At 42.1% G+C, this 27,234-nt stretch overlaps 1 protein-coding gene across 1 annotated transcript in view; it reads right to left on the bottom strand.

Moving 5' to 3' along the window:
- Positions 1-11,359: 11,359 nt before the first annotated feature.
- ZNF516 (zinc finger protein 516) overlaps positions 11,360-27,234 on the bottom strand; it is a 99,209-nt gene continuing 83,334 nt past the window's right edge. The window contains exons 3-6 of the mRNA XM_083881957.1: positions 24,531-26,000; positions 18,932-19,036; positions 17,954-18,021; positions 11,360-11,471 (exon numbers count right to left, since the gene is read on the bottom strand). Of these exons, the coding sequence (XP_083738083.1) occupies positions 11,412-11,471; positions 17,954-18,021; positions 18,932-19,036; positions 24,531-26,000 (1,703 nt within the window). The 3' untranslated portion in view covers positions 11,360-11,411. The remainder of the gene's footprint in view (positions 11,472-17,953; positions 18,022-18,931; positions 19,037-24,530; positions 26,001-27,234) is intronic.

The following is a 27,234-nucleotide window of genomic DNA, read 5'->3' as shown; positions in this document are numbered from 1 at the left end:
TGTTTCCTTCATCATAACCATTCATTGCAGAGCACAATAATTCTGGGGCAACTGTGTGTATTTTTACTTCTTTTGTAAGGGTTCAGGTAGCACCTTTCTTAAGCAAGGTAGTTAGCATGAGTAGCCCATCATAGCACCCTTTCTCCACAGTTATTCATTTTTAAGGACACTGTTTCCGAAACAAAAAGAGAATGAAACTCCATGGCATGCACTCCCAGTCTCAGAACAGGAGTAGAAGAAAATAATGGCCACACACTGCTATGCAATTAGGTCTGTCTTGGAAAGAAATTATACTGATGTTTTTCTAAGCAATGCCAGGTGGTTTATTCACCAAATAATGAGACACTAAATGGATCTAAAGATTCTTGGCGACTGGTAAATGCTTACATTGGACTCCCTATTCCTCTCTTCAAGAAATGGTTTGCATTTCCCAAGAGTTTTCTTAAGTAGCTCCTCAGCTGTGATTAAAAGTAATTAACAGTGGTCTGAAGGTTGGTTAACTTACACTTGTTTAATGATACAGCTCAGGGAACTGCAAGTGCACCTCAGATGCCTCATTGATTTAGTAAACAGCTTCAGCCATCAGAAGACCTTGTTTTTAAAGTCCATAATTTTCTTCCAGAAACAAAAAAACCCTCCCAACCTGTTGTAGTTAACTTTTCTCTACTTAATCATTGCCCAAAACCCTATTAGAAGAAAAAAAAAATAATAATAAAAAATCTTAGCTTCATTTCTTGCAAGAGCAACAAAAACAGACTCTTCTCCCTGACACTGCAGAAGGAGGGAACACAACACAAGCTCTGGGAGCAGGAGGTGGCCACGTGTGGGCAACAGCACAGCAGAGTGGTGATGTCCACAGCCCAGCACAGAGGAGCAAAGGAGCCAGGCTGCCTCCAGAGCCGAGCAAAGAATGGAGATACCATGTGTCAACAGGAGCGTCTGGCTCCTCTTCGGCTGTGGAGCAAATCTGCGGACAAAGGACTTGAGTGGACCTTGCCCTAGTTAGAGCTGGTGGGGCAGCCAAGGACCTCAAAGCCAACATGGCAGTAACTCCCAAGGTCATCCCATGCCCCTGGGGCCAGAGAAAGACCAGCTGAATGATCCCACTGATCACTGGGAAATTCAATGTTCCAGCAACAGCTCTGTCTCTTGATAAAATCCCCACCCTGTGCTGCTCCACCTTTGAAAACTAGAGAGTGCTCCAGCTCCAAACAAAACTGACCTGGGGACAGGACCCCTCCTGTACAGCTACAAAGCAACTTAAATAAACCTGGGGCTGCTAAGGGCAGGCTTAGGGGCGGGTGGCTCACTTTTCCCCCTGCTGCACTGGCAGGGGTGGACACAGCCTGGTGGGCTGGGGTGGACACCAAGGTTAGCAGAAGCACCAGCTCCCAGCAGGTGACAGCGCTGGGATGTCACTCAGGAAAAAGGCTTTAAAGGAACAAGCCATTTCAGAGCTATCAGCAGACAGCAAATAGAGCAGCCGATGGATTTTGCTTCCCTTTCTTTTTGTCAATTTAGGGAGAGAAGCACATTATAATAATATTAATAATGAAAAAAAAATGCTGTGAATAATTTTTCGCTTATGGTTCCTCCTCCAAATATTTAGAATTAGCATCGCTTTGACCATCTTTGTCCGAAGATCAGTCCCATTTCAAAAGATGACTGTTCACAGCCAGAGATTCAGAATTTCGTTTATGTGAATACAAATTGATATTTATGAAAAATCCTACATCTAAAGTACATCTGCTAGAGTAATTTTCTAGAATATTCCACAAAACTCTAAACATACCGAACACTGCAAGGCTTCCCAAGAAGAACTAATTACAATGCTCAAATTAATATTTGAATAAAATTTTGAAGCAATGGTTCTGTTCTCATTTAAATATGTGACTACTCTCTTTATAATGGGCAAAGCATTATAACCATTTATATATGTTCCAAGTGATATATTACTGAGTTGAACCTAGATTCCCCTTCTTTTGTTCTGGGTTCATAACCTTGCTGTATTATCTTCCATAACTCTATAGCTTGCTAATGCATAATTCAAGCTTCTCTTATTGACAAAAGGCAGCAGAAAGAAAGAATATTTCAATGCCACTTTCCCACGTAGACAGTATTGCTTTCACTTCAGCCAGTATCATTTCCATACTAAAGCCAAATCTTTTAAAGTACATTAAGTATCATTTTCATAGCTTATTCACAATTTATTCACTGGGACAACTACATCTGTTTACCTCCATCTTCTGAGACTATCTTACTGCAAGTTTTTTATTGGGGTTTTTTTGAAGTGGGTTTCTTGCCAAAAGAAGAAACTTCAGTTAAAACATTGTGCACTAATGTATGACATCATCTTCACACTAATCTCTTAACTAGAGCTTTGCTTTAGGACTAGTGTCAGTTTCCCCACATGCAAATGTGGAGCAGAACCATTTTGCCATCATCCTGCAAACTCTGTTCTAATCCCTTCCCTGTATAAAGTAACAGGCAAATATCATGTTCCCATGCATTGTCCTCACAGTCAGCCATGCATCTATGCAAAAATCCCACTGATGTTAATGCAGTTCCTTCAAATACACACAGGTGGGAAGGAGAAGATAGTTTGCCCATTTTCCATGTTGGTGATGAATACAGAGAACTCCAATGGTTTTCAGCCTCCTCTCAGAAACCAATTGCCTCCTCCCAATGGTACAAAAGTGACACAGGCCCACAGATAGAATAATTAAAAACAAATACTCCAAGAAACAGCCAAGTATCAACCTTTCCTCATCATTACCTGGGCGGGTCAAGACTGTCAAGTTCTCATGTCTCCAGAGACACTCAGTTCAATGTCGTCTCATTGGAGCATTCTTTGGGAGCCTACAAAAGGATACATGTTCCTTTACAGATGGCCGTAGGGTAGCGAGCAGCTACTCTCCCAGGACAAAGATTGTCACCACACCCTTCACACAGTCCCTGCAGAGAGTGGCTCAGCACACTGTGCAGGGAGCTGTGTGAGGTGAGGCTCCTCTGCAGCCTTCCTCCCTACCTGTGCATTTATCTGAGCTGTGAAAACAAGCTGCTCTGATCTTATCTAACTTGCCCTGGCAGGCAGCCAGACTGCCTACACATGGCACCTGCCTTGTGGCAGTGAGTGTCCACCACCAGCCACCATGACTTGTGCCATCTCTTGGCTGCAGTAGGAGCAGAGGCTTGGGGACATCAGCCAAATCTGCGAGTGCCAGGGCACATCCCCACAGGAGGTCTCAGCTGCAACTCGTTTGCCTCACAGGCAGCTTAAAGGCATTCAAGCAGGTAAGTGCCATGGTCAGAAGGGGAATTTGCCCCCAAGGCTGGTGCAGCATCACTTCTGCATGGCAGCCCACATGCAGCTTTAGCATCAGGAAATGTCTCTTACCATACAGTGCCCAGCAGGGATGGACACATACCTAAGAGGCCCTTTATATAATGAAGGTAACTGCAATCTTACAAAATATTCTGCCAAAAGTGGCATGAAAAATTACCAGAGGAGGCCCTACAAGGCACCTGCATTCCCTGGAATCGTGTTTACGAAACCAGTCTCAGTAATAACACCATCTAGCTGGGTTTACAGTTGTGGTGCTTCTCTCTGTGCCACCTCAGCCACTCACCTGTTTCTTGCAAATTCAGCTTCCTGAAGCATTTCAATTTTGGCTACAGTCAAAATGATTTCTCTAAACTTAGAAGCTTGTTTATTTTTTCCTAAAAACTCTCAAAGACTCATTTTCTGCAAAATACTCAGAAAACACAGCTTGAGAAGCAAAATTCAGGTGGGTTTAATGGTGCCTCCAGCTGTGCCTCATTTTAAAGTCACTGTTTATTCAACAGAATCAATGCAAAGGAGAATTAGCTCAAGTTATCAAATACTTTAAATGTCATGGTCTGAAAAAGTAGCAGTTTAGGAGAGTAACACTGCTGCCACTTGGACTATCCCCCTTCTACTTGCCTCACCTTAAAAGCCATGGGATTTCTCATAATAAATGCTGACAGAGGAGACAAAATAAAAATAACTTAGGTAACTTCATAGGGAATTCCATGTTTCTAACCCTGAAAGCACAAGTACTTCAAGGGATAGTGTAGGAAATGGTGCTGTGAAGTAAATCAGCAGCCTCACCAGCAGCAAGTAAAAGGCCCATGGCATTTCTGGCACTTGCTCACTGCCTGTCCTTCCCCCTTGAATTTTGATTGGGTCTGCCTGGATTTAATTCTAGTACTTGCACTCAACCTAGCTCAGGAAGTTCCTGCAGTTCTCATTTCACCAGACATGACCCCATGCCTTGCATTTCAAGGGCAGCTTAACTTGCAGGGGATGAACAGAGTCGCAGTGAACCTTTTCAGAACACACTGCCCAGACTCTCAGTTGTTCATCACATTCAGGGTCCCCCAGAGATGCCTGAACACCTCTCCAGCTAAAGGAGCACATGGCTTCTGGATCCTGGGCTGCTCCCATTGCATGGCTGGTGCAAAACAAAAAATGCCAGAACACAGCTGTGCCAAGATACCCTCCTCAATGGCAAGGCTGAGACCAGCTCCAATTCCCTTCACACTTCTGTCCTGGCAGATGTAGCTCTAGGGATGTGAAAAAGCTTTCCCATTTGCAGCTGTGAGCTGGGAAGCAAGCAGATCAGGGGAAGAAGCCCAAGAAGAGCCATGTATGTGTGTCACTGCTGGGGACACAGCAAGTACAGGTCCCCTTCACCATCTGAGTGGCAGCCCAGGGCTGGTGGCAGCAGGCAACCTTGCCCTCTCAAGGCACAGGGATGGTGAGCAACCAGACTGAAGACCTGAGCAATTTCCATGTAATTCCACCTTCTTGTAAGCAAATTTCCAAAAATCCGTCTTTGTAAAGAGCCCCTAGAACCTACCACTAGACCTACAGTTCCTAGAGATAAGAATGTGCTTCATGTTGCACCTGCGCTAAGCTTCCTCCTGTCCCTCTAACAATGCAAACAGTCAAATCTTGGGGAAAGCCAATCATTCCGATATCCACAGCAGGCTTTTGCACATCATCAGGAGCAAGGCCACACAACTGATTTGCCATTTGTCAGGACAAGTAGGCGGGAAACCCCAGTACAGGGGACAGGACTAGGCAAGCTCCTGATGTGAGCTTTCTAAAAACAGATTAACTCTTCCCAGCTGCCTGTCCCCACTGCTGCTTTGGAGATGTCACCTCCTCTGTGGTGCAAGCAACAACCCACATCTGTGTTCTCTGAAGGAGAAGAGGGACACAAGGAAGAAAAATTTAGGAAAGCCATAGCCAGCAAACTGGTTACCATTTTACATGCATGTCTTCTGTGGGTGAGGTGACTGCAGTGACCTCCCACTGCTGCCCTGGGGAAGAACAGACCCAGTATCCCTGCAGCAGCAGCATGACTCTTGTGAAAACTCATGGTAAGAGCAAGAAATGGTTTGGTTTGTGACCTACCTTCGCCAAAGGAAGTCCCTCACAGAAGAACCACGTTTATAGGAACACTGCTCCAGCACTCTGTGACAAGTTTTAGACCTCAGAAACCACCATGGGCTTGTGAATTGTCCCAGACAAAGCACAACGCTGCCCTGTCCCAGAAAAATAAGCTGAATTCTGGGAGTAAGATGAATTGGAGGGTCAGTGTCTCTTTTATTTTGTGTCACATTGTAACAATGAATATTTAGAAGATAAATAAATCATTTTTCTTTGCTCAGAAAAACCTTCTGAGGTTCCTGTGGTACTTTGGGTTGATGGTGATGAAAGATGACATGCACAGCTTTTCACTTAGAGAAAGGGAACATGGGTAACTCACATTTTCTAAACTCCTGACAAGTAACTCACCTGATGACACAGGAACAAACAAATCAAGCCATCTGTACCAATCTCACATGAACAACTTAAATATGAGATTTCACAAAGGAAAGAGCCAAGTGTCTGAAACCATTTTAATACTGTACATATTTTCTTAACAGCTTTAAGCATCTCCAGCTCTTTTATCCAACATACTACAAGGCATCTTAAAACATTCTGTATTACAGAATGCTATCTGAATGTACCCTCTAGCATCCTCAAAGGATTGCTCCAGTTCAGCATCTGCTTAAAACACTGAGTCTTCTTGCCTGCCTTTTTTTCCCCCCGTCCTGCTTGGGGCTAATCAGTCTACTTGTTTCTCCAGAAGAGCAATATGCTTCTCAAAATGCCTTAGGTACTGGAGAGACCCTTCAGTCCACCCTCAACTTCTCATAATTATAGTACTACCTCTGGTTCACTCATCAGTCAAGAAAGCAGAAATCAAAAAAGGCATTCCCTTATTTTCTGTCAGAACATCATTCAGCCTAAGAACATTTTTGCAGAATAAAATGATTCACTGAGATTAAATTATATTCTTATTTTCAGAAGTTTCCAATCCGTCTTCCCAGAAGCTGTCTGCACATTCCTCCTCTCTTTCATCTGAACAGAAGCCCTCTGCAATGGGCATACAACTGTTCTGGTTAGGTTTCAGAGGTTCTGTTCCATCTCCAAATTCTTTTGATCTCTCAAATTGTTGACTTTGCACTTTCTGGCAATCTTTTCACTCAATGGTGATTCTTGTCTGAACTTCTCACTCCACTTCTGGCCTCTCCTTGGTCCTGTTCTCAGCTTCAGCCTACCTCAGAGACTGCTTTCCATCTACTCCAATTTTAGAGGGTCAAAACGTAGCCCCTTACTGATCTTTCATGAGCTTTTTTCCTCTTTCTTACAGCCCTGTGAGCAACATCCACTGCAGTATTCCAACCCACAGAGCTGGGAACAAAACAAACCCCTGGTCTGTGTCTGCTTCCTATTCACAATATACCCCTTCCTCTCTCACTAGCAAAAGCTTCCTTTGCTTTGACCAGTAACTGGTGGTCAGTTTGGAAATACTTGCTTATACCCAACATATATGGATTCGCTTCCCCCGCCCCCGTACTTTACTCTGTGGCTAAAAGTCTTGAACAAAAGGGCTTCTTTTTCTAATGTTTTGGGATGCTAATGGTTTTCTTCCTCACAAACACAGTATTAATAAACCCAAGGGAAAAAAACCCAAGCAAAAGTATCTTTGTAACAGCTACTGTATATTTGGAGACAGCTAATGATGTCATCACATGGGTACAGTCCCTCTTAATAATGCCAGAACTCCCAGAGTCCCATGGAAAGCAGCTAATAGGGAACCATGTCTATGCTTTCAATTATCTTCAACTGCTTTACACCACTTGCTGCTCCAGAAACAATCATTTCATAATTTTTAACTTCATAAACTGAAGTGGAAGGTTTTTTATGCATCAACACACTCCATTTCATTTGTGTTACCCTCTAAATATTGGGACTAGGCTGGTGTTCCTTACCTGCGACCTCCCAGCGAATCTACCCATGCTCTGAACGCTGGACTGCCCTGAAGTATGGGCTTCTCAAACACAGCAAAAGAGAAAGAACAGAGCACAAGTGGAGAAGACTCTGCAATTTGGTGCTTTGCACAGAACTGCTGGCTTAAAAATACCAGCTTGCACAGAGGCTGAGAAATCTGAATTGTCATAAAATGCAACCTTTCCCCCAATAATCCAACACATTTTATGTAGTAAGAACCTAATGAGGAAGTTACCTTTTTCTTTGTTACAGGTCTTGTGACAGATTGGTTCTCCAAGGACAAATCCCCAATGAATTCCAGCATTCCTGGTGGAGCTGCTGAGATACACTTAAGGCAGCCCAACATGGGAATATGGCAAGGAAGAACAAAATCAAACACAGCCCTGGTCAGAAACTCTTTAGGCATGAGAAGGATTGAACATGGGGGATGCACTCCCACTAGAGTAACAGGATGTTGTAAGATGGCTCCAAGCATCACACATGTTCTGATGCCTCCAGTAGGGTAAATGAAGACAACACAAAGCTCCCCAAATCACAAGAATGCAGACACACATTTTCAGGGATTACCATGAAACCTGCAGGAATCAGTGCCTCGAAATCCCCCTAGTGAGAGATTTGTATCCTACAGTCAATAGCAAACCACTTCTTGCACCTACCAGCAGATGCTGTTTTCTAAAGGATAATACCCAGTTGATTTCATTAAAGCTCAGTTTTCAATAGGACAAAGGCAGCAATTTACGCTAAGGTTTATCACTAAGGACTTTTAAGAGGTTTTAAAATACAAACCTAAAAACCGTCTTGGCTTTACACCTGGCTTTACTTTTTGTAAAATGCACCCATTTATACACAGCATTTCTGACAGAAGGAATTTCAAGAATGCAGCATGGTGGCACTGCAGTAGCTGATTAGCCCTGTGGAGAAAGTTTCTCCAAGCTGCACTTTTGCTCAGTGTACAAGATTCAGGATACAAAAATACTCTGGTGGTCTTTCATTTCAGCCATAATAAAAGAGATCTCCTACATTTTAGCTAAAATAAACCACACACAAACCAGAGAGAGAGGGAGAGGGGGAGAGAGAGAGATGGCAGATACACGGAGAATCTGCAGCGTAGATAATCAAACCCTTTATTGTCTAAGTTACATTAGACTCGCAACACCATAAAAACCTGTTAAGAAGAAGAAACAGTAGATTGGTAGAGGTAGTAGAAAGTCCCTGTAACAGTCATAAAAGGGCTTTACAGGAGTGTGTCATGCCAAAAAAACTTATCACGTTACTTAAAAGAGCTGATCAAAGCCCATTTGACTAAATAAATAAGAACACAACTCATTTTAAATACTATGGTCTAAAATAACAAATCAATACAATACAATGATTTAAAAAAAAAAATCAGAAACCGTGGGATTCACTTTCAAAAACAGATGGTCCTTAAGGTTGGTTTTCCCACACCCACTCTTATTTCTTGTTTAATTAAGTGAAAATCTCACTTCTGTGCTATACACAGCATATAATTATTTAAACTGATTTCCCCTACTGATGTTCTTCATGAAGCAAAATTATGATTGTAAACTTTGCTGATTAGTACCCTGGTAATGGTAGTGACAGCACTAGCTTCTCTGGCAAGGATTTGGGAAGAAAATTCCAGAAAGAAGGTTTTGGCTCTAAATATTAACTCAGATTTTCTAGTTCAGCTTGCCAAAAAAATACAACTAAAAAAGAGGAGAAATTACAAATGTACAACTACACTTCTGTGCCATTTTGGGTACAGAAGAGATTTGAATAACTAAACCACAAACAAATAGGTTAAACAACTAGCTTTTGTGCATTCCTGAACTGTCACCATTACTTTCTCTCATGGAAAATATGACTCAGAAAAGCAACAAAACAAAAGAAAACACCCAACAAAACAAACCCAAAAATAAAAACAAAACAAACAAACAAAAAAAAAAAAATAAAAAAAGGAAAGCTAGTGCAAACCCAAAATGATAATCATTAAGCACACACAAAAAAAATTAGGTTTTCTTTTTTTTTTTTGGTGTACAGTGGAATGTGTCTATGCGACCTCCCTCAAAATAACTTCACAGAACAGTTAATTACAGTCACTTTTAAGTACTTGCACAGACATTCCTAACTACACCGAGACTTACAGAGATTTCTGGTTTGCATCTCATGTAATAGCATAAGGAAAATCTAGTTTGAAAAAAAAAAGTAAGAAAGTTAATTTGCATTGTTGCAAGTGTTGCAAAGTAACAAAATGTGTCAAGTAATTTAAAACAAGTAACAAGTAGTATCCAGCCCAAATTATTGACTAGATTTTTTTAAAAAAGAACCCCCCCCCACCCACCTGTTAGAACAGAACTGTTAGAAAGATCACATGTTAAGGTTTTTTTCTGCCTTTTTTTTTTTTTTTTTTTTTAAACAAATCTTTCATCAGAAGCCCATTTCTACAAAAACAGCACTATTCCATTACTGTACTAAGTAAACTGTGGTCTCACCTGTATTAAAGGTTAGCATCATTTCTGTACATGTAAAATTATTGCTTTTTTGAAAAATATATTTAGCATGCTAGTTGTTTTTTAACTCCATTTCCTGCCTTTACAAAATGTTACAATTAAAAAAAAAAAACTAGTAAAGCTTTTGCAAAAATTTTCACAGAACATTTTCTTTCAAGGCAGCAGTAACTTCTGATAATGCATAAAATTATATGTGCAAAATCTGAAACTTTCAGAAATATTACCATCACACATAGTGTCACAGCAATAAGAAAAGAAAATATTTATATCTGTGGAATACATTTTTAATTGCTTACACTGCATGGTTTAACAACCTGTTATGTGCCACAACCCCACCTTGAAAACTTGCAGTTAAAGAGTTACTGTAGAAGAGGTATATAAAGCTTTTTTTTTTGCTTTTTTTTTTCCTAACACCACCAGTGATCACCAAGTACAAGACATGACACATTTATATGAACATTAACCCGCCACCACAAAAGAAGTTCCTCATCTTTCCAGAACGTCAGCGGGCCCAAGGAGGAGCAGCAGCTGGTCTGCTGAACCAAAGGCAGGAGCAAAGAGCACCTTATGGCCCCAGGGCTGCCTGAATCCCTTCAGTGACACCTTTTCTCTTCTAAACAGACAGATCAGCGGTGTTAGACAGCTGCATGTTTTATTTTTTCCTTTTTATTTTTCATTAAGTGAAGACTTCCTTTGTGACCAGGTTGAAGAAAGTAGCCCTGTTACAAAAAAAAAAGGTCCTGAGAGTAAAACACAGAAGCCTGGGTTTTTTCTTAGTGTTCAACTAGCTTTTCTTTTCCAAAGCAGAATAGAAGCTTTTCTCTGGAAGTGTTTCAATTTCCATATTCACATACTATTAATGGTGCGCAGTCAAGAGCAAGAGCACTCGAAATGCAAGTGGTCCCCAAACTGTAATGAAACAAACCATTGCAGAATGACGGTCTTTCTCTTTAGTCCCTTTAATCCTTCATCAAGCATTGCTTTCTCAGCACCGAATGCCACCTTCTCCCTGCACCCCCCATTCTTCCTCTCTGTGTTGCTGTTTTTTTCTTAATTTGCTTTTCAGCATGACAGGCAGTGGCAGTTTCATTAATTAATACTTCTCCAGCCCTCGAATCCACCGCTGTTTTTCAAATGTATCAAATAGTCATTGTGAGCATCAGGGAGGTTTTTGTTACAGTGCTTAACTTCTTCATGCTGTCCAAATCACATAAAGTTTAATTTTTCCAGTGTCTCAAACTTCTCTTGATTAATATAGATGCCTTGTGCCGCCACAGTGCTTGCCAACTCCACTGTTTATTATAAAGGAAATAAGGAACCATGGGACTGATTAGTACGTCAATTTATATATATCTTGTGAAGCATCTTCATTTATTTTAAGATGATTAACAGCGCGGAGGCGCTCCCCCCTCCTGGCAGAGCGCTGCTGCTCCCGGCCTCGCGCAGCAGCTCCGGGTGCGGCCATGGCTGGCAGGGGGATGGATGGATGGATGGATGCTCTGGAGTGCTGCCGGGGCTCCTCCACCCAGGATCTAGGTTCCCTTCCGGAGATGCAGCGTATGGGTGACCTCTGCACTGCCGTGGTCTCTCCCCTGCAAGAAGGACAAGACGGGGAAAAGCTCATTCTCGCCCCTGCTCCCAGGCATGACCCTCCAGCAAGTTCTGCCGGCATTCATTACTCTGTATTAGTTAGCATCATGGACATTCATCTTGACCCACCACGTGAGAACCATTTGGATTTGGGGGGTTTTTTAAAGCACCTTCACCAAGAGCAAAGCATGTCAGGCCCATATAAAGCCCCTGATGAACTAGAACAAGAAGTAACAGGATCTGGCAGAGCAGTTCAGAGAAGGCTGAGAACAAGGAAGGGAAGAAGAGGCCTCCAAAAAGTGGAAATTATGTGCTAGCCAAAAGGGATTCACAACTATATCAGTGCTTTAAAAAGATTGAAGTCTGAGGTCACAGAGGCAGCTAAATGAAGAAAAACTGAATTCTTGTGCAGGTCTGTCAAATGCTAAGGCAGCTTTTTTTCCCCCCTTGTCATCTTCCTTTTATTTTCTTAGAAAATTTTCATGAATAATTACCACGTTGAAAAAAATTGCAGGGATATTCTAAAATCAAGTGAAATTAAAGATAACATCATGAATAAGTGGGAGCCTGCAGCTCCCAAGAAAAGCTTTAAAATGACATTTAGAACATCACTGTCGGAACAATGCAGTTTACAATCCTGATCCTAAAACAACATGGCAAGATTAATCTTACATAAACGCATTATCCTTAAGCTAAAGTCTTGATGAAGTGAAACAGACCATTTTAAATTAATGCAACATAAAATACGGCACCCATGTAAAATCCAAGCAAGTTTCAAGCTGTGCCTATGGCAGCCCTCGAAATAGCTAAAGAAAGCCCAGCTCTGGTTGACATAATGTATTAAGTGCATCTCTTTTGTTAATAGATTTAGAAAATTCCTAATTAAACCTGGCCCGAGATTCATGACATTTACCAGTCAAAGTTTGGTTTTAAGTCGGAAAGATTTGCAACAAAATTAAAGAAAAAAAAAGCTGCTGTACAGACCGCAGTATATTTGAAATGTAGGAAACAGTAACTGAATGAGAGATGTGATAAAACTTCCTTAGTTGGATGCTGAATTTCCCGCAGTAAACTAAGAAAGATGCTTTACATTTTTGCGCGGCTGCATCATGCCTGAGAGACACGGCCACAATTCCAGGAGGAGGCATTCATCACTGGAACGCCTTATATCGAACCGGCTCCATGCACACGGGGGAGCGCGGCACAGCTTCGCTGGGCTGGGGAGGAGGGAGGGAAGGGGGAGGGAGGGGATGGTAGGCATCTCGCCCCACTTTCCCTCAGCAGAAACTGAGAAAAGGGGTGTAATTAGGGGCTCTCTTTTGGGATGGATGGCCTGCGAGGTAATGAAAGCGTGCCCTGCATGGACCACACAGCACAAGGGATCCAGGAAAAGAACGATCCATCCTCCCCACACCTGCAAGGACAGTGCAGAGGGGATGGAGGTGGTGGGTGGCTGGGCCCCTTGCAGGCACAGCTGTGCTCCCAGTTTCACTGGTGAACAGGACCTGAGCTTCATGTGTGCCAAAACCCATGCAGGGGCTCACTACCCTGTACTCACACCAAGGTATGGTCAGATTTTGACATAGAGTTGGATTGAATTCTTCCTGAAATAAGGATGTTTTTTTCCTTTTAAAAAGTAGGCTTTCTTCACTTTCATTGAAAAGCAGCAGATCTTTACGTGAAACCTACAGTTGCCATGCCAAAAGCTGCTTTCATGGCAACTTCCAGTGCTTTTTCCCAGTTAATAGGAAAAACCCAGTTTGTGTGCACATTAATATGCTGGAGACAGATCACTGCATGACATTGAAGTAAACCGCAAGGAGCACAGATACCACTGCAGTTTCCTAGCAGGGGACAAGTACTGGGACAAGAACTATAGCTCCTAATCCTGTCTCTAATGCTCATAAAGTAACAGACATACAGTACATGCATATTACTCAGATGCCAGTACAGCAGCCTCCATGGTTCCTTGATTGTTTGCATTATAATCTCCATATGTATGAACGAGACAAATTAGGTTGCCATTTATTTGTTCATTATCTATTATTTTGATTAATGGAATTCTTGTTCTCAGAATAACTATTTAAAAATAACATTTGCAATAATGAGGACTGAACTATTAATCATGATCTTTGGAAGAAACTCTACAAGGAACTGAGGCAGGACATTTCATATGAACAAATGTCATAAATAGGACTTTTAACAGGCAGAACTAGAATTCTGAGTGCAGGAAAACCCAAACCAGCCGAACTCAGAAACCAATAGTTTAAATAACGTTTTAATCTGGATTATGCTTTTTTTGCCTCCTCCCCTTCTCTGTAAAGTTGCTTTAGGACAAGCAGAGCTATAGTGTTGCTAGACTATAAAAACATTACAGGTAACAGATATCCCCAGCTTTTCTCCCAAGCTCCTTTACAACACACATATAGAAATGTATATAGTGTTTTTTTGATGGTTCTTTCCAATCTATCCCCCAAGTCCAGGCTACTCACATTTGTGCTATTTCAAGTATTGAATGCTGCAAGAGGTATTTTAAAATACTTATAGTGGAGAAAATAAAGGTTTATGGACTCCTTAATGAAGGGTCACAGAGTAGGCACAGGACCTACTGCACATCTTTCTTTTCAGTGAATGAGGCCCAAAAACTGTGGTGTCCAGAGCTGTTTCACAAGAAAAGCTAATCACTGCCTTCTGGCATGTGGAAAGCTTCAGCCAAAGAATTCAGGATACCAACAGTTTGGTTTTTTTTCCCTGGGCTGCAACTTTTAATTGATTTTCTATAAACAAAACGCTGTTTTTCTGGAAAGGATAAAGGCTGCAGTTTTGGGGGTTTTCCTTGTTTCACTCACACAGAAGATAGAGAACTTGGTGTCTCTGGCTCCAGTGCTGTAAATATGGTTCACGTACATATACACTCAATTAGAGAGCTCTCCCTCACTGCTAACCAGGAAACCATGCCTTTTGAACATCCTATTTCTTGTCCCTTAAAATTTTCATAGCTTATTGATTGATACTGATAGAGCACAAGCTATACTCCAAAAGTAGGCTGAGTTTTTATACAGCTTTAAAAAGGCAGAAGGAGAAGTCAAACGCGCGGCATACGCATTATAAACTGCCACCACTGCTGTCACCACCGTGGAAAAGCAGGCTCCAGACTGACTCCTGTACCGCTGGGAATTGGGCTTCTGGCTGCAGCAGCAGGCAGCGCCTCTGGAATGACCCCACGCTCTAGGAGGGCCTTGCTTTGAGACACACACACTCACAGGGCCCCTTCTGAAGGGGAGCCAGCTTTTGTCTTGCCATGTATATGCAATTGGAGCATGCTCCCCGAATTCGTGGCCGCTAAATCACGTCCCTGGATGTCGCTTAAGAGTATTCCAAATTAAGATACATATTCATTGTGGATAAGCAAGTTTAATTATGTATATACTGGGATATTTAGCATTTATAAAAATATTCAGAATATTCAATATGTTTTATATGGCAGCTTTTCAAGAGATTCTACATGACTTAGCACAGATTGTATTGACTTGGCGTATGTAATGAGCATTTTTTGTCCTTTAGATAAAGAAGAGTAGGAAATATTCCAAAGTTCATGGGATATTAAATTTATGTAATAATGTAATTTTGTTGAGTTTTTTTTTAAGGTATTCAGGTAGAAATAAGAAACCACAATAAAAAATGTTATGAATGAACATCTTATTTCCAACATTTTATTTATATTTCATTGGTGCTGATAACAAAGCACGAAACACAGCCCAGTGCTAATAGTAGCGAAACTGTGTGTGTTTGATCTTTTTTACACACTCCTATAGGTGACCTCCTTTTCAGGGATGCTGAACACCTGCACCTCCTGTTGGTGGCTCATTACCCCAAAATAGGGCTCCTATTTAGACACCTAAATATAGATTTAGCTGGTTCATTTTTTTAAAAACCTGGCTGCAGACCCTATTTTTAACATGCAGAATTATAATTATTCTGTGATAAAACCGCTATTCAATACAGCACTGTTCTAAGCTACCATGCTGGGGGATTTTAAAAGCCCTACCTAACATTGTTTCCTAAAGGAAACCTTTAGAGATGATCTTCTGGCTGACTAGAGAAGGGAATGGGGGAACTGTGAAATACTAATGTTAATATTTTTATTCTTTAGCAGACTACTCAGGGGAAGATATTTTACCTGTGAGGTGGAAACATTATGTAAAGTGAATCATTTCCACTTGACATCAAAAAAACCCCCCTTTCCTTCTCAAACTACCGTACATGGTAACTATTGTTTTTTGCTCGGAGCATGTGCATGGCACTTCTGTAACTTGAACTGACTTTACACCATAAACTCTCATGAATAGATCTGTCCCCAATTAAGAAATGAAATGAAGACATGGAGTGACAACGTTTAAAGTGGGAAATGGTAATGTTAACGGAATGCTGCAGGCACCGTTCTCACTGAGAGCTCATTTCTGCGCTTCTGAAGGCCCCTACAGCTGCCTGTGGAAATGAGAGAATCCCCTCTGTAACGCCCAGGGACTGTGCAGGTGGAGTCTTCTGGGACAGCACAATGCCTGCCTGCCATGAGAGCTGGCAAAATAGCAGACAATTGAATAATCCCACCCGACACAGACGCTGACAAATTGAGACAAAGGCTGGTACTGAGGAGCAAACAAGACAAAAGAAAGGGAACGATCTCCTGCAGAAGTGATCACACGGCATCTTCTGTGTAAGAAATACTGGCTGGCACAAGATGAAGTCATTCAAGAAGCTAACCCCTACTCAGTGTTCTGCTGTATTGAGAGATGCTGCAATTTAATCAAATGCTTCAAAGGCAGACTGGCAGATACAGAGAGCGAGCTACCTTTGCCATGGAAGAAGTTAGTCAATAAAGTCTGAGATGACAATAGTTTACAAAGACAAGATTATGAGTTGATTTATTGTGCAGTAATATAACCCAAATGACAAAGAGAGTCCAGATGTGGTCTGAGCTGCCACATTTCTTTTTGGATATATATGGGCATTCCAGAATTTTTTGGAAATGTATTTCCAACTTTGACCTTACAGTGTCTTCTAGAAGAAAGCTCACATGCCTTCAGAATGTGATCTCAACTACACATGAGAGAAAACCATGAGCATGAAAAGATAAAAAAGTGGAAATATTGGAAGATGGTTAGGTTTACTAAATCTGTGTTACTAAACTGATGAGAACCAAAGACTAGTTGAGCGAGTTGGCAGAGCTACAGTGTTTCACTGTCACATTGACTGTGTGTCTCTGTCATTTACTCTGTTACTCAGAGATGCCTCACTCAGAGATGTGTTCTTGCACAGTTGTATCAGATAAGCATCATAAGAGAGACACTGCAGAATAACTTTGCAGCTACTGTCCTACAAAAGCAAAGCAAACACTGCCCACAAAAACAACTAGTGAAGTGCTATGTCATCCTGGAAACTTTATGAGAATTGCTGGCCACTCCTATGACTTGTTGTCAGTTCAGACACTCCTGTGACAGAGGCTGGGTTCTCCATGCAGCCTTCGGGCTTGAAAGATGCAAGGACATAGCAAAGGTGCCAAGAGTCTTCATGAAGGGTGCAGCCTATAAACTAGGCAGTGCAGTGGTACCCAGTGAGAACGTTTACTGAGCAAGTAGAAACCAATTCCTAAACTTCATTATGTTGGGAATAGCATGGAGATGCATTCTCTAAGCATGGCTAAAAACATCTGCAGTCGTTTAGTAAGAGTACAGGATGACAGGGGCTGCTATAGTGAAAATGACACTAAAAATGAGGATGAAAGGAAAAGTGAGTGATGCTGGAGCTGGTTTCACAATGGAAGAGAAGCACCCATGAAGAAGGTGTGCTCTGAAACAAAACTGCAAATGGAATGGGAAGGTCCAGGCTATGACACTATTTTCCAACATAAGACACATGAAACAAATTCAGTTTAATAATTTTCTATGTAACGGCTTTGTCATGTATAATTCAGAGCTCTGAGAAGTGTTTGTTAAGACAGGAAACTGTATACTACAAACAGGAAAGCACAATAAAAGAGTCCATGGAAACTGGTGGATGAGAGCTTTTCAAAGGCCAGATACTGGGTATCAGGGTACAAATATTCTTCAGAAAAATATAGACTAACTATTAGTTGTCTTGCAGCAGGAAACGTGATAACTGTTGAAGCAAATTTCCAGGATTCTTTATGTACTATCCCACTATTACACCTCAGTGCACATTACAGAGTTACCAATCCCACCCAGTCCCCAGTAAGCCAGTGACATGTTTATTTTAAACATTACCTGCTTTACAATTAACTGACTCTCTATATATCAGATTCTGATAAAATGCTCTAAAAATTTAACAGCTAAAAATTAAGCAATACCATTATTATTTATACATCTTATAAAACAGTCAGCGCTTTAGTGATGAGTATCACTGTGCAATTTTTTTCCCAGCTACCACATTAAAAACCAAACACCCAATTAATTGTAAAACATACTTGTTTTGGGGCATCTGCGGAGGTGGTGTGAACTTCAGTACCTCGGAGTCCATTAGACTCAAATACCACTGTGGGAACAAGGGGGCTTGTTAACAGATGAACATTCAAGCTTCGTTAGTGTGTGTACATTATTTGAGACCATTACAGATTAACCGCGTTCAAAAAAAGACACCAGCTACTAGCCTGTGGCCGGAAAATACCAATTTACCGTAACACTTACTGTAAGAGAGTGTGCTAATGGCAGCCTAGGGCCACTGCCCTTTTTAATTCAGACTTCAGCGCTGAAGAAAGCAATCACTGACAACATTAATTATCAGTGTACGTGTAAAGGGACCCTCTTCTTGCATTACTTACCATTTGGCTTCTGTCATTTTGCATCAGACTGGCTTATGTATGCATCATTCACACTTTTGAGGAGGAACCTGCTACTCTCACTGTCTCATGCAATGCTCAGGAGAGAGGGCTCATGACACTGGTGGCTTCAGCCTCCTCCAGCCTCAACCAGACCATGTCAGGTTAAAAAAGGCTGGTAGGGATTTCCCATTTTAGGGCTGACCAGTCTGAGGAAAAATCTCGTTTCCCACAAAAATGTTCCTGTCAACAGCAATGATGAGGCAAAACAAAGCCTTATGTTGTGCTGAAAGGGGTACTTTGATTTCAATTTGTGCTGGTGGCAACAGAATTCATTAGCATATTCATCTCTGAGTACCCTACTCTCTAATTAAAATAAACCATTTGCAAACAGACTTATCTTATATGCATTGCAATTTTATGGCGTCCGGGCAGGGATCAGGTAAGCAATATTTGGAGAACAAGAGCAATAGTCATAAAAATAAAAAACCTGTCTATTAGATTTAGGTACTGAAATTACTTAGCTTAACATGGTATGTGAAATGTAATTCTTGCCATTTTTTTAGCTGAATCTGAAAGCAGGCAAGAGGGAAAGGGAGAAAGCAAGAGCAAGTGTGAAAAGGATACCTGCATGGGACTTCTGATGAGTCCTGAGGTGGTTGGGCTGGGTAAAGCATTTTCCACATTCTCTGCAGACACAGTCTCCTTGGCGTGTTTGTGTCCTGAGCATCCCTGTAGTCAGGAGAGAGGGAGGGGGGGTGGGGGGGAGAGGAGAGAGGAAAGTTGAGAAGAAAACATTATGCCAGAAGAAAACATCATTAGTATGTCTAATGTGTCATTATGTGAGGCTACCTTCAGGCCCTGGATGACAACTGTCAGCCTTCATCTAGGCACTGGCTGACAGGCTAGGCACACACAGGACTGCAAGAATGCATAAATTACATTGAATTAAAAAATGCTCCCCATGATGTGCCCGCACCAGGACTGGCATGTCAGGTGTGCGCTTTTCAGAGCAGCTGGATCCACTTCTCAGCCATCACCCAGCTTTGTCAAGCAGTACATCAGGCAAATCAAAGTGACTCCAGCGTGGCGGAGACAAGTCACATGGATAATAGGAAGTGAGTAGGACCAGAGCCCGACTGTCCCCCCCAGGCAGCAATACCTCAGAGACAAATGCAGAGCGAGCGGAGCCATCGCAGACTGATCAAACCTTTCGCCCCTGCCTACCTGCCTGCCGGTGCTGCTTTGACCCCGGACCTCTGAGGCACAGACGAAAGACATCTGTGAATGAAAGTGTCATTCCGGACATTTTGAGCTGGTAGCAGCACAGCAGCCTTCCCCCAGCCCTGGGTAAACATGTTTTCTAGGCCATTAGCATTTGTGGAAAACCGCTCAAACCTCTCCTTTTTCTCCAAAGGTCAGTTTACAGCATCTGACTTAAAGGGCTGGTCTTTGTCTTTTTGCTGCTGATCAAAAAAGACACATTTGACTTTTATTGGGCTTTTTTATTATTAAAAAAAAATGTTTGAACATCATCTTTTCTATTTTGGTACAACACCCTCTTTGGAAGGAAAGAGTTGATGTTTCCATTTGCCACTGGAATGCTTTGGCTTTTAAAGAAATTCAGAAAGGGATGTCAACAGAAGTGAAGTTTCAGCTTTTCTTTCCTATCCCCCTCCCCAGCTGCAGTATTTAAAAATAATAAAATTGTGACCAAAAAAGCGGCAACAAAAAAACCTCCACACAACTGAAAAATCAACTGCATGATGCCACAAGATTCATCCAAACTACAGATGCTGCATCTGAAAATTAATGGAGAGGAAAACAGCTACCATCTACTCTGCTGGTATGACACCAAGCATCCTGGGATGGTTTTCACCAGACCATATACTGCAAAGAAACGTCCTGCTGCAAAAAAAACCTCCAAATGCGCCATTCACAGATTGTTTTCTCCTTTTATAATAGCACCTCCTGCAGATGGCAGCACAGTCTGCATAATGCACCTGAACTCTCATTCACAAAATTAAGTTTCTGACAGTCAAATACAAGATCATGATTTGGAGAAAAATCCAGATCAGGTATACGCACACACACAAAACCACAAACAAACAAACCAACCCAAGAAAAAACCCTCCAACAAAACAAAATTTTTAAAAAATCACGTAAATGTTCTAAATATCAATGAGAACCTCACTGAACTGTAATGGGACAGGTTTGCCCTGTAAGGCAGTCAAGATTAAAGCAGGATTTCTGAGCTGTTAGGAGCATTTTTCCCCTCACTGCCCAGAACTGTAGCTGCAAGCTAGAAAGCAAAGGGAAGTGTGTGGAGGAACCAGTTGTGGCCTTTGCAGTGCCATACTGACTGCTGGACAGGCAGGGACTGGCAGAGCAGCTTTGTGAGGCCCAGGAGAGCTGGGTGCCTCAGGTCATGGCTCTGAAACCTCTGCAAAGACATTTAACCCCTCTATAACCCACATCTCCTTCTGTTGAAGGGGAATACACTTATTTCAGCAGCCATCACCAACCTGACCCAACAGCCTTCCTGGAAGCACCACTCCCACCCATGAGGGAAGGTTGAGGATGCTGTTTGTAAACCAAAGTATAAACACCAAGGGTGAGTAGGTTAAGACTTCCACCTAACCACTCCCTAGCACTCACTTTATGGGAGTTATTAAAAAAGCAGGTGCAAAAAAATGGATTGTTTCCAGGTGTATTTGGCATTGTTGTATTTCCCAGGTACCACCATAAGGCTTTTGATAGTTCAGAGCTTTGAGCCATAGGTGTGGCTGGCCCAAGGCCATACCCCCATGAGTCATCACTCAGGTTATCCTCTAGGTGAACAGAAGGGGGTGGATGCCGACAGGTGTTCACAAATTAAGGTAAATGAACACCACTGTGTGAAAGGGAGTTCCTGTGAAGTCCATACTCAGAGTTGGTCCCAAAAGAGCCCCCAAGAAAGAGTGCATCTGCTGCCATAACCCACCCTTTCCTAATATATAAATGGCACTAATAAAATAAATAACTTCTATTAAATATAACAGTAAGATTATCTCTACAGGTATTTGGGAAGACTGGGCAGTGTGAAAGAAACCTAGCCTAAGCACAGGAAGCCTCAGGCTTGCAGCTGTATCACAACAGTACACACACCAACTCTCTTCCAAGGACACAATGGAACAAACACAAACGTAAAAGAAAGGATCCCAAACCAAATGCAGCCACTCAAAAGAAGTTGAACACTGTACTATCACACACCAAAATAATCTAACATGATCCAAGATGATATCATATACCAAAAAACCCCAAGGAAAGTCTACTGGGAATATTCAAGTGAGAGGAAAAACATGACAAACAGTATACCTAAGCAAGATTTTTGAATATCCTTTATGTCATGATTGCCATATTCATATTACAGTATTAAGGCTAAATGGGATGATGCATACTGACTCAGAGGACTCAGCCTATCTAGAGCCATATATTATTTCAGATGAAGTTCAATTACCCTCCTGTTTGCGGTTGGTAGGATCGCGTTCCTTTTGCCTGAAGTAGCTTTTTATTTGAGTGCTATAAAAAACTGCCATCATGCCAATTGGTTTGGGGAAACATCAGCAACCTGGAAGTTGTATATAAAATGAAGACAAGGTACATTAAAAAAAGGGGTTTCAAATTCTGAAAACTTGATTGCTGTAAAACACTTGGAATGAAAGAAGAGGTTTCAAAGCAGACATGGGCACGAAGTAACTTCCAGTTGTCCTAAGATGACTTTATGATGCTTGTATCCCCAACACTGCTCTGTTTATGCTGGATATTAAGTTCTGCACCTTTAAGACTGGCTCTGAGAGAAATAGGGGGAGAAGAAGCGTGCAGTTTATTTTCAGAAACTGCACTTGCTCCCCTGCATTCTGCCCTGGACTGTGTTGTCTGCAGCAGGGACAGTGGGAGACAGTTCTCCTTTGCTTTTTAGTTAGGTTTTTTTTTTAGATAGCTGAGGCAGAGAAGTTCCCCTGACTGTGGTTTTTCTTTTTCTTGGAACTGTTCAAACCTGCTCTGGACTGAAAACCCAGAACACCAGGAGCTCACACCTATGGCCCAGCAAGGTCAGGAGGGACTGATGAGAGACAGAGAGAGCTGAGCTATGGTCTACAATAAGGACTTTCTGAATTTGCCATCTCTTCAGAACAGCAAGAGGTTTTATTGTTTAATAATATTCATTTTTTATGTTTGTGGAAACTTTGCTTGTTAAATAAACAGGTTTTTTCCACTTTTCTCCAAGGAAATCTTTTCCTGAAGCAGCAGTAGGGGGAGGGGCCACTTTAACCTGCTTTCTAGAGAGATCCCTTTGGAAGCTTCCTCTCAAATTCGCCCTAAAACAGGACACCAGTTCAAGTGTCCCCAGAAATCACATCCCAGCTGAAACATTTTGGCAATAAAATCCCCCTTTTAAAAAGCAGGTAAATAGAGACCTCTTTAAAAACCCTGCCACTATTTTACTTTGTTCCGAAAGCCATCATGAATTTTCCGGTCCTTGCCTTCACTTCTAAGTCATCTTCTATTTCCTGGCTTTTACTGTTTTTCTCGTATCCCACCCAACACGGCTGGGAGCTCACTGGATCAGTAAGATTTCTGTGAGCAGGCTGACACAATGTACTATTAAATAACATCAAGGAGGGCACCCATCTGAAGGTACCCCAAGTTGGGGGTGGAACAATTAACTGGTACTTAAGAGCAGGAAGTGGGCAGGGAGAAACTCTAGGGAACAATCCACTGGGATAGTGAAAGCAAAGCTAGCTGGACAAAAAAAAAAACCTGAGGAACACTAAAACTGTAGTTTTAGAAACTAAGCATGTCTTCCTTTGCCTCCTTAAAACCCAGGAGCCTGGTGTTGGTTGCAATCATCACGCAGGCCCCTAAGCTCCTGTGAAATGACCTGCTCAATACGTAACAGGCCCCTACACAGCACCACCTCTGAAGTGACTGAGCAGAGCTGACAATGAGGTGGATGAAAGGTGCAACTCACTCATGGACTAGGTCAGACAGATTCTGCCCTCCTGTCTCCTCCAAAAGGCCCTTCCACCAAGACCTGACCTAACAGTAGGCTCCTTCCTTGCCTTAACTTGCACACACCTCATCATGGGCACTAGATAGCAGCTGTCCTTAAAACTACCAGCTTCCAAGTGTCCTGGATTTTCTACCACTTGCAAAAGTGGTAGATTTTCTATCATTTCACACATGCTTTTGACAAAACAGAGCCTATTATGTCAAGTGAGGACACTGAAACACCAGCCTGGAATGCATGCTCTTTTCACATGGTGTTGATTTGCACGACTTCTACAAAGAGAAGAAGGGTATAAAAAATACCAAGGTTTACAAGTGGTGAGAGGTGCAACTACGGCTCCAGTTCTCCTCCCCTGAAGACACAGGCACATCTCATGTGTAATCAATCAGTGTGATTTTCAGTTTTCACTGAGACAAACTAATTTTGGCAGATCATCAGAGTACAGTTTCAAATGCAAATACATAGGTGTATTTTTATATGGCCATTGAACTTTTTTAGTCCCTAAACTTTTAAACTGGCTATTTGCACAACTAATTCTTCTGCTTATGTGAATTAGCAGGCACATGTTCAGCTCTGCCTCTTTTTAATTATAGGCACACAATCAGATCAAAAGACTCATTTGAAAAATACCTAGTAGCTTTTGATACGGACAAGGAAGATCTTAAGACTTCTGTCAAGAAAGACAAAGGACGCTGACAAGCGATTATCCCTCTGTGTTGTTGGAAGACTTGTTTGCAGACAAAATTGAACAAAACCTCCAAAATAACATCACAGATAAGCCCCAGAGGATGTTTATTTTGCCTGAAGCAAAAAGATGATGATGTGTGCCAGCACCAGCATATCAGGGGGATCTTCCTGTGACAGCACATCTGTGTAACACTAGCCTGCTTGAAGCAAGAGGACAAAGGAACAGCAGTACTCCAGGTGGAACCAGATACATTTAACTTGCGACAGAAATGTCACACAGTGCACAAGGGGGGATGCTGCAATGTTAACAGAGCAGTAAACAAACCCATTCAAGCCTATCCAGCAATGATAAGAACAGTGAATTTGTAATCTTAACTGTTAAAGGCAGAGAAAGAAAAAACTGGGAAACAGCATGTCATGGCTCTGAACAATGAAGGAACAAATAAACCACATCCTCAGCTATGGAAGAGCTCATGAAAATCTTACCTGTGTGATCTAGGACAGGGCTATTGGCACCACAGGTTTGGTACAGTGAAGCAAGGTCCTTTGGAATGTATGTTTTAAAGATATTTAAAATGTCCAAATGTTTCTCATGCCCATCTGATCCCAGATCTTGTTTGGAGTGTAAAGTCGGAGGAACTCCCACGGTGCCGGGCTGAGGCTGCAGCACTGGACTGGCTCGTGCTACTGCTGTGCAGTTTGCCAATGTCCTCATCTCATTTCCAGCCTTCCCGTGAGGCTCCCTCTGAGGCACCGCCGGCTCCTCGTGTTTAGGGTACTGCTGCTCACTTTTACACAGAGGGTGGTACTGCAGCGGGGGGGTGTATTTGGCCTTCATGGGGTCGGATGCACAGTGCTTACCTGGAGAGGCAAAACCAGTACTTCCCTGGGGAACCACATACTTTTCCACTTGCTTACTGTTGGTGGGCTGCATGCTAGGCCTGGATATGACTGTTTGAGTAGGTGTTACACTTCTGCCATAGGTTCCCATTTGTGTAAGTTTGGAATTTGCTTCGTATTTGCTTTTCTGTTGTGCTGCTATGCTGTACTGCTCCTGGGAATGGTTTAACTTGGGCTGTCTGTACCCATCCAGCCCTGACACGCGGGAACCACAGTGGCCAAGCGCATGACTGTCCTTTGCCGGATGTGTACTCCCGGACTTTGCAGCCATCCCAACAGAAAGAGAGCTGGGTTTGGAACCTGGCAACGCACTTGGCACTTGAGTACGTGTAAATCTGGCAATAGGCAAAGGCTGGCATTCCTTACCACCGAGAACAGGAGGGGGGCCAGTGCGCCCACTCCTCGCCAGAAAGACCAGGTTGTTTTTAATACTCTTGAATCCGTTTTGTTGAACCCACGGGGGTACCATCGAGTTACAGCTGATTTTGTGCAAAATTCTTTTGTGCATCCACAGGACTTCAGGGTAGTAGGTCTTGTGACTGCAGAAAGGACACGGGTAGACAATTAAAGCAGCCTGCAAGGATGTATTCAGATATTTATTGCATGAATTATCCCTTGTTGATTTTTCGCTCAAATCAAGTGGAGCTACCTCTAGAGCTTCAGCACCTTTTTCTATCAGAGGATGCTCTCTGTGCAAGTCTAGCAAATGTTCTCTAGCACGACTAGCCTGCATTTCAAGTGACATTTTCAAGTCCATAACCATGTTTGAAGATGTCTGGCCCATACCCGAAGCAAAGCTAGCAATGTGACTGGAGCACGGAAGCCCTTGGCTGTGATGGAATACTGGCATCTTTATGTCTGCAGAACCATGGTATTTTGAAAAGGGTTCCTTGATGACACTCTCCAGTGCTGACACCAGAGAAGGAATCTCTGGTTTAGATTCCCTGGCCTCAATTTCTCTGGCGTTGCGGCCACCCGGCTTTGGAAGTTCACCCAACTGAGATGTTATCATTGGGGTTTCCTCTTCTGGGAAGTTGCAGTGGTATGGCTTTCCATCTAAATGGGACAAACAAAAAACATCATTGTCATTTTACACAGAAAGGAGCTCAAAAGGCAAAGCAGAATTCAAGATTAGAAAGGATAGCAGGAGATAAAGGAAACTTTGGCATTACTATGGTAATGATATGTTACAGACCAAATGTACTGTATGAGCAAGAAAATCTTGAAATAAGACACAACAGTTCAATTACTTTTAAAGATGACTGTGGAGTCTGGATAAACTCTCTTATACCGTATGTTCATGACATTTTGAAGAAAAAACAATTCAACAACATACCCATGTTAAAATTCTGGGACTGCAAGAAAAATAAACAAATCTGCAACCATTTAATGCTTTAACAAAAGCAAAGATAATGGAGCCAGATAAAACTGACCTAGTTAAAGGTCTGTCAGTGCTTCCATTACAAGCCCCTATTTTCAAAGGGTTTATAACTCAGCAATAAAAATTGGCTCCACACGGAAACCAACCATACAAGCAGGTATAGCACACAGAATAAATTGGCCACTTAAGGGGAACTTTTGCAGTGGCCAAGTATAAAAGATGAGTTATAGAGAGTGTAAAGTCTGAATTTTCCATCCTTTAGTTTAAAGCAGATATTTTTCTATTTGTTTAATTATTTTTTTTTCTTTGTAAAATACGTTTACATTTGAGTCAAACTTTAGGAAAATTTTGTGACTGCTCAATCCATAGGAAGATAAGAATTCAACATTTCAGCCATTTAGATTACAGAATGCAAAACACACTTTTAATTTTCCTCATCTTCTTTCTCACTTCTCAGCTCTCCAAAGTAAATGTATCCACCTAACATATGTCCTGGAAAGGGAACATACTGGCCAGTAATTAAAACTGTTTAGGGTGAAAGAAAAGAGCAGGATTTGTTTAGCTGGGAGTGTGGCTACGTCTGCCTGTTCTCCCAGTACTGACCTCTGAGAGCCACTGATGAAGCCAATGAATCCCTTTAAAGCAGTTCACAGATCAATTCCACAGAGATTTTCATCACAGCAGTAATGCTTACTGCACTGAATCCATTTAGCATGTAACTGAATTGAATCATCTGACAAACTTTCAGTTTCAATTAACACGCAGTTAATGAGCCACTGCCAGGCAAGTGTAAGGAGACCGTGCTGTGCTCCATCTAAAACGTCACCAGTCCGAAGTGATCCACAGGAAGGGTGAGAAGGGGAAAGGAGCGAACTGCTCTAGAGACGCAAATCCTCTCGCATCAGCTCA

This window comes from Zosterops lateralis (assembly GCF_965231275.1).
Source record: "Zosterops lateralis genome assembly, chromosome: 1".
NCBI classification, from domain to species: domain Eukaryota; kingdom Metazoa; phylum Chordata; class Aves; order Passeriformes; family Zosteropidae; genus Zosterops; species Zosterops lateralis.
This window is presented reverse-complemented; position numbering and strand designations above follow the sequence as displayed.